The following is a 9,233-nucleotide window of genomic DNA, read 5'->3' on the forward strand; positions in this document are numbered from 1 at the left end:
GAAATTCCATTTATTTATTTATATACACTTTACCATTCTACTACCAACACAGAACTTCCATTTATTTATTTATATACACTTTACCATTCTACTACCAACACAGAACTTCCATTTATTTATTTATATACACTTTACCATTCTACTACCAACACAGAAATTCCATTTATTTATTTATATACACTTTACCATTCTACTACCAACACAGAACTTCCATTTATTTATTTATATACACTTTACCATTCTACTACCAACACAGAAATTCCATTTATTTATTTATATACACTTTACCATTCTACTACCAACACAGAAATTCCATTTATTTATTTATATACACTTTACCATTCTACTACCAACACAGAACTTCCATTTATTTATTTATATACGCTTTACCATTCTACTACCAACACAGAACTTCCATTTATTTATTTATATACGCTTTACCATTCTAGTACCAACACAGAACTTCCATTTATTTATTTATATACGCTTTACCATTCTACTACCAACACAGAAATTCCATTTATTTATTTATATACACTTTACCATTCTACTACCAACACAGAAATTCCATTTATTTATTTATATACACTTTACCATTCTACTACCAACACAGAACTTCCATTTATTTATTTATATACACTTTACCATTCTACTACCAACACAGAAATTCCATTTATTTATTTATATACACTTTACCATTCTACTACCAACACAGCACTTCCATTTATTTATTTATATACGCTTTACCATTCTACTACCAACACAGAAATTCCATTTATTTATTTATATACACTTTACCAATCTACTACCAACACAGAAATTCCATTTATTTATTTATATACACTTTACCATTCTACTACCAACACAGAACTTCCATTTATTTATTTATATACGCTTTACCATTCTACTACCAACACAGAACTTCCATTTATTTATTTATATACGCTTTACCATTCTACTACCAACACAGAACTTCCATTTATTTATTTATATACGCTTTACCATTCTACTACCAACACAGAAATTCCATTTATTTATTTATATACGCTTTACCATTCTACTACCAACACAGAACTTCCAATTAATTTATTTATATACACTTTACTATTCTACTACCAACACAGAACTTCCATTTATTTATTTATATACGCTTTACCATTCTACTACCAACACAGAACTTCCATTTATTTATTTATATACACTTTACCATTCTACTACCAACACAGAAATTCCATTTATTTATTTATATACACTTTACCATTCTACTACCAACACAGAACTTCCATTTATTTATTTATATACGCTTTACCATTCTACTACCAACACAGAAATTCCATTTATTTATTTATATACACTTTACCATTCTACTACCAACACAGAACTTCCATTTATTTATTTATATACGCTTTACCATTCTACTACCAACACAGAAATTCCATTTATTTATTTATATACGCTTTACCATTCTACTACCAACACAGAACTTCCAATTTATTTATTTATATACACTTTACCATTCTACTACCAACACAGAACTTCCATTTATTTATTTATATACGCTTTACCATGCTACTACCAACACAGAACTTCCATTTATTTATTTATATACACTTTACCATTCTACTACCAACACAGAACTTCCATTTATTTATTTATATACGCTTTACCATTCTACTACCAACACAGAACTTCCATTTATTTATTTATATACGCTTTACCATTCTACTACCAACACAGAAATTCCATTTATTTATTTATATACGCTTTACCATTCTACTACCAACACAGAAATTCCATTTATTTATTTATATACACTTTACCATTCTACTACCAACACAGAAATTCCATTTATTTATTTATATACGCTTTACCATTCTACTACCAACACAGAAATTCCATTTATTTATTTATATACGCTTTACCATTCTACTACCAACACAGAAATTCCATGTATTTATTTATATACGCTTTACCATTCTACTACCAACACAGAAATTCCATTTATTTATTTATATACGCTTTACCATTCTACTACCAACACAGAAATTCCATTTATTTATTTATATACACTTTACCATTCTACTACCAACACAGAACTTCCATTTATTTATTTATATACGCTTTACCATTCTACTACCAACACAGAAATTCCATTTATTGATTTATATACCCTTTACCATTCTACTACCAACACAGAAATTCCATTTATTTATTTATATACACTTTACCATTCTACTACCAACACAGAACTTCCATTTATTTATTTATATACGCTTTACCATTCTACTACCAACACAGAAATTCCATTTATTTATTTATATACACTTTACCATTCTACTACCAACACAGAAATTCCATTTATTTATTTATATACGCTTTACCATTCTACTACCAACACAGAACTTCCATTTATTTACTTATATACGCTTTACCATTCTACTACCAACACAGAAATTCCATTTATTTATTTATATACGCTTTACCATTCTACTACCAACACAGAACTTCCATTTATTTATTTATATACACTTTACCATTCTACTACCAACACAGAAATTCCATTTATTTATTTATATACACTTTACCATTCTACTACCAACACAGAACTTCCATTTATTTATTTATATACACTTTACCATTCTACTACCAACACAGAACTTGCAATTATTTATTTATATACACTTTACCATTCTACTACCAACACAGAACTTCCATTTATTTATTTATATACACTTTACCATTCTACTACCAACACAGAACTTGCAATTATTTATTTATATACGCTTTACCATTCTACTACCAACACAGAACTTCCATTTATTTATTTATATACGCTTTACCATTCTACTACCAACACAGAAATTCCATTTATTTATTTATATACACTTTACCATTCTACTACCAACACAGAACTTCCATTTATTTATTTATATACGCTTTACCATTCTACTACCAACACAGAAATTCCATTTATTTATTTATATACACTTTACCATTCTACTACCAACACAGAACTTCTATTTATTTATTTATATACACTTTAACATTCTACTACCAACACAGAACTTCCATTTATTTATTTATATACACTTTACCATTCCACTACCAACACAGAACTTCCATTTATTTATTTATATATACTTTACCATTCCACTACCAACACAGAACTTCCATTTATTTATTTATATATACTTTACCAACATCTATTATTATTTATTTACCAATGTACCTTTTACCTTTCCACAACATTTATTTATATGTATAATCTCCATGTCTCATTTTTATGTTGTGGTTCTGGGGTGCGGGGAGCAGGTGTGTACCCTCGATGAAGGTTTGCCTTGTTGTCCATGGATTAATACCCTCGGTGTCCAATTTTACATTTAAATAAATATAGAAACACCCACTCCCTATGGGAGAGACCAGTGGGGCGGGTGCTGGGGGTGTATGTGCTCATGTATGTGCACATGTATGTGCACACCATTCTACCTAGTTGAATAACATTGTATTCAAAATCCTTTTCGTCTAAATTATACATTTTCACACTCACTTAGCCTTTGATGCTTTACACTCGTCCATGTTATTATAATTCCTATTATTATTCCTATTAGAATTGTTACTGTTATGATAATGAAAATTATTATTTTGGAATAACGTTCTTATTATTATGCCATTATAATTATTGCCGATGTACCATTATGAGCGTAAAAATGTCCCCCAAAAGTGATATGCTCAATGTTTTGCTTCTTCTTCATGTGACTTTAACAAATCCCACGTTATTGTAAGCTTGGCCCAAGTCTTTCACGAACCGGCTGGCCAGGCCTGACGTTCGACTAAGGTCAGGGTTGAAATTTGGTCAGGGTGCCGGCGATAGCTCGCCTACTCTTCGTGAAGGACACCATGGGATCTTTGGCGTCTACCACCTAATGTCAGCAGACAGGACACGTTTAACGTCCATCCGAAGGTTGGCACTTGATAGCTGGGCCGAGATTCAAACTCTGGTGAAACAACTTCGAGGCAAGTATGCGTACCTGTAAGTGCAGGCCATCCTGCCAGCCCCCATGTTAGTGTTATTATTATACCATTAACATCGAACAAAATTGATTGATTAATTTGAGGTTATAGTAATTTTGACGAAACGTCAAACTTGGATTGCGTCGAGGCTGAACATATCAACAACATATGGTACACTGACAATACCTCTCTGTTGGCAGGAAGTAAAGAGTGCTTGATGAAACTGCTGCAGACAGTGAAGAAGGAAATTACACGAGCCTCGATCTTGTAAAAAAATAATAATAAAAAAAAAAAAAAATTGAAAAGCCCAGTCTTTATTTAATAAAAATAATGAATAATAAAACCCCAAAAAATAATAAAATCCCGTCAACTGAGAACGTGACAACACAAACCAAGAGGAAGCTGGTGAATGATCTGGTATTTCCCGTTGCAATGTATGGATTTGAGTTATGGACATTGAAAAATAAACAAGGGAACATTGACAGTTTTGGAATGTGGGTTCCAGACAAATGTGAAGAATTCCATGGATTGCAAGAAGAACAAACAAATAAGTCCTTGAAGAAATTAAAGAAGAACAAACAAATAAGTGGTTGAAGAAATTAAAGAAGAACAAACAAATAAGTGGTTGAAGAAATTAAAGAAGAACAAACAAATAAGTGGTTGAAGAAATTAAAGAAGAACAAACAAATAAGTGGTTGAAGAAATTAAAGAAGAACAAACAAATAAGTGGTTGAAGAAATTAAAGAAGAACAAACAAATAAGTGGTTGAAGAAATTAAAGAAGAACAAACAAATAAGTCCTTGAAGAAATTAAAGAAGAACAAACAAATAAGTGGTTGAAGAAATTAAAGAAGAACAAACAAATAAGTGGTTGAAGAAATTAAAGAAGAACAAACAAATAAGTGGTTGAAGAAATTAAAGAAGAACAAACAAATAAGTGGTTGAAGAAATTAAAGAAGAACAAACAAATAAGTGGTTGAAGAAATTAAAGAAGAACAAACAAATAAGTGGTTGAAGAAATTAAAGAAGAACAAACAAATAAGTGGTTGAAGAAATTAAAGAAGAACAAATAAATAAGTGGTTGAAGAAATTAAAGAAGAACAAACAAATAAGTGGTTGAATAAATTAAAGAAGAACAAACAAATAAGTGGTTGAAGAAATTAAAGAAGAACAAACAAATAAGTGGTTGAAGAAATTAAAGAAGAACAAACAAATAAGTGGTTGAAGAAATTAAAGAAGAACAAACAAATAAGTGGTTGAAGAAATTAAAGAAGAACAAACAAATAAGTGGTTGAGGAAATTAAAGAAGAACAAACAAATAAGTGGTTGAAGAAATTAAAGAAGAACAAACAAATAAGTGGTTGAAGAAATTAAAGAAGAACAAACAAATAAGTGGTTGAAGAAATTAAAGAAGAACAAACAAATAAGTGGTTGAAGAAATTAAAGAAGAACAAACAAATATGTACTTGAAGAAATTAAAGAAGAACAAACAAATAAGTGGTTGAATAAATTAAAGAAGAACAAACAAATAAGTGGTTGAAGAAATTAAAGAAGAACAAACAAATAAGTGGTTGAAGAAATTAAAGAAGAACAAACAAATAAGTACTTGAAGAAATTAAAGAAGAACAAACAAATAAGTGGTTGAAGAAATTAAAGAAGAACAAACAAATAAGTGGTTGAATAAATTAAAGAAGAACAAACAAATAAGTGGTTGAAGAAATTAAAGAACAAACAAATAAGTGGTTGAAGAAATTAAAGAAGAACAAACAAATAAGTGGTTGAAGAAATTAAAGAAGAACAAACAAATATGTACTTGAAGAAATTAAAGAAGAACAAACAAATAAGTGGTTGAAGAAATTAAAGAAGAACAAACAAATAAGTGGTTGAAGAAATTAAAGAAGAACAAACAAATAAGTGGTTGAAGAAATTAAAGAAGAACAAACAAATAAGTACTTGAAGAAATTAAAGAAGAACAAACAAATAAGTGGTTGAAGAAATTAAAGAAGAACAAACAAATAAGTGGTTGAAGAAATTAAAGAAGAACAAACAAATAAGTGGTTGAAGAAATTAAAGAAGAACAAACAAATAAGTGGTTGAAGAAATTAAAGAAGAACAAACAAATAAGTGGTTGAAGAAATTAAAGAAGAACAAACAAATAAGTGGTTGAAGAAATTAAAGAAGAACAAACAAATAAGTGGTTGAAGAAATTAAAGAAGAACAAACAAATAAGTGGTTGAAGAAATTAAAGAAGAACAAACAAATAAGTGGTTGAAGAAATTAAAGAAGAACAAACAAATAAGTGGTTGAAGAAATTAAAGAAGAACAAACAAATAAGTGGTTGAAGAAATTAAAGAAGAACAAACAAATAAGTGGTTGAAGAAATTAAAGAAGAACAAACAAATAAGTGGTTGAAGAAATTAAAGAAGAACAAACAAATAAGTGGTTGAAGAAATTAAAGAAGAACAAACAAATAAGTGGTTGAAGAAATTAAAGAAGAACAAACAAATAAGTGGTTGAAGAAATTAAAGAAGAACAAACAAATAAGTGGTTGAAGAAATTAAAGAAGAACAAACAAATAAGTGGTTGAAGAAATTAAAGAAGAACAAACAAATAAGTGGTTGAAGAAATTAAAGAAGAACAAACAAATAAGTGGTTGAAGAAATTAAAGAAGAACAAACAAATAAGTGGTTGAAGAAATTAAAGAAGAACAAACAAATAAGTGGTTGAAGAAATGAGACCACAATGTGCATTGGAAGGGCTGATGCAAAAATAGAAACCGTCGTACTTTGGACTCATCGTGTGTGCAGAAAATGAAAATCTGGAGAAATCAACGATGATGGGTATACGTACCAGGTGTGTTTTGATATTATAAATATGGATATATATATACTGTACATACATATATATAATTTCAAAACACACCTGGTCACAAGTGTGCCTCACTGACTGGGTCCTCAGCATCATCCTGTTTCGGCCCTTCAACCTCGATATGGTCAGCTAAGGTGGGCCAGCAGGGGCACATACACCTCCACATGCAGCAACTACACCTGGATGCGTACATACCCCCAACCCCAGTCAGTGAGAACACAGACAACAACAAAACAGCTTCCACTCCCAGAATTCCACAGCACCAAATAAGCAAACATGGTGGAGCACTCAAACAACCACACACCTTCATAACCCACCACTCAACAACAAACCACACACCAGATCATACACATACACATACACATATACACATACACATATACACACACACACACACACACACACACACACACACACACACACACACACACACACAACACATGCGCACACACACACACACACACACACAAAATGCACACAACACACACGCACAAAAACAACACACAGAACCAACCAACCACCTACCCTTACAACATACACCGCTCCACATACAAAAACACACATGCAAAACCACACACACACACACACACACACACACACGCGCACACACACACACACACACACACACACACACACACACACACACACACACACACACACATACACATATATCCTATAGAGTATAGACCTATATATTTATACACACACAAATAATATTCATATAATTCACAGCGAGTCTGTTTATAAACATGATCACACATTAATTCTTTTGTTGACAGAAGGTAATGAAGAATTCAATGTTGAGTTTATATTTTACCTGGTTACAGGATCAGCTCATGAATACCGATCGTGATACAGTATTGGATCAGCTAATAAAGGTTGATTAAACGAGTGGGCAAGGTGGGGTTGGTGAGGGTATTCGGGGGTGAGGATGGTGATTGTGATCAGTAATATAACAACTCGTCATGATGGGAGGTACAGGTGAGCAGGTGAGGACATGTTCAATTCAATTGGACAGGTTGATGCACGCGATCCCACAAACAAACATTCATGAATGTTCATCGTAATTGTCAGTACTACCACTACTACTACCACTACCACCACTACCACTACCACGACCACTACTACTACACTTAATCTAACTTTCGATTTCAGGGTCTGCCATTGAAAGCTGTTGGCGCAAGTCTTTCACGAATCGGCTGATCAGCCCTGACGTTCGACTGAAGGTGGCAGGAATTTAATCGTGGTGTCGGCGATAACTCGCCTCCTCTTTGCCAAAGACACCGGACGAAGGATCTTTAACGAACACCAACTAATGCCAGCACATGGGACACCCAACTTAAGGTCTCGGCAAGGGTCGACGTACTTTGCCATGGAATCTCCGGTCGTGTACGCGATGTACCAATCCGACAGGTTATGGTTTGGTCAGGAATCTAACCCAGACTGGACAGTTTAAAGGTAAGTACACTCACAACGTGTGCGCCATTCTGACGATATAATGGTTACCTGTACAAGGGTTTATGGTGATCTACTGCACAGTGCACTCAGGTAGTAAACTACCTACCTGGTCTCGACCACGCTGCCGGACAGAGAAAGGGAAGTGGAAAAGTCGCGCCAACTACCAGTACGCTTTGGTGGTACCTGGTACCGGTGTGCTAAACAGGTAAGTGAGTGTGCTAACGTTGTTTGAGCCTTACCGAGTGTTGCTGGTGTTCCAGTAGACCGTGTGCGTATCCGCAGAGACACTCGGGGTGCACATGGACCAGAGCGCGAGGGACGAGAGCAGCAGAAGTGGGAAGCGCAGAGACCCGGCGGCGGTCGACAATGGAGGTCCAGTGGACCACGCCAAGAGGAGGACTTCGCGAGAGGGCAGTACTAGGATCATGTCCACGGCACGGCGACGTCCCGGCTGCAAGGTGCGCTCGCCGAGCCAGCTGGAGGGAGGTACGAGGCGGCGGGGGGACGAGAGCTATAGGTGTTGAGTTGGTGTTATCACCAGAACAAGGGTCGCGGCGTGGTGTGGGGTGAGGGTACGGGATGGACACGACATTTGGGTGGTGGAAAGGGCAAAGTGGTGGAGATGACGTTTCGAGGCTAGCAGGGTGAAGGAAGAAACTGATGCAAGGAATTGGAGGCATGCAGGGTGGTGTTGGTTAGAGGAGGGTAGGAGGAGGGAGAGATGGGTGTGTGTGTGTGGTGGGGAGGATGTGGAACGACGCCTGCGGCGACGCGCGAAGTTGGAACGTCAATGAAGGCGCGGCGGAATGCATGAAGAAACGTTGAAGAGAAAGTGATAAAGAGTTGGGAGCAAGAGATAGAAAGAGTCGGGGAAGTAAGACGTGGAAAGAGCCGGGA

General features: G+C 34.4%; 1 protein-coding gene across 2 annotated transcripts in view; it reads right to left on the minus strand.

The window, feature by feature from the left end:
- Positions 1 to 9,031, minus strand: part of LOC137420665 (ephrin-A4-like) — a 91,835-nt gene extending 82,804 nt beyond the window's left edge. For both annotated transcript variants that reach the window (XM_068105913.2, XM_068105912.2), the window contains exon 1: positions 8,576 to 9,031. In XM_068105913.2, coding sequence (XP_067962014.1) covers positions 8,576 to 8,763 — 188 coding nt within the window. In that variant the 5' untranslated portion in view covers positions 8,764 to 9,031. The remainder of the gene's footprint in view (positions 1 to 8,575) is intronic.
- Between the last annotated feature and the right edge of the window lie 202 nt (positions 9,032 to 9,233).

Source organism: Myxine glutinosa, chromosome 2, assembly GCF_964187855.1.
Source record: "Myxine glutinosa chromosome 2, kmMyxGlut1.1, whole genome shotgun sequence".
NCBI classification, from domain to species: Eukaryota; Metazoa; Chordata; class Myxini; order Myxiniformes; family Myxinidae; genus Myxine; species Myxine glutinosa.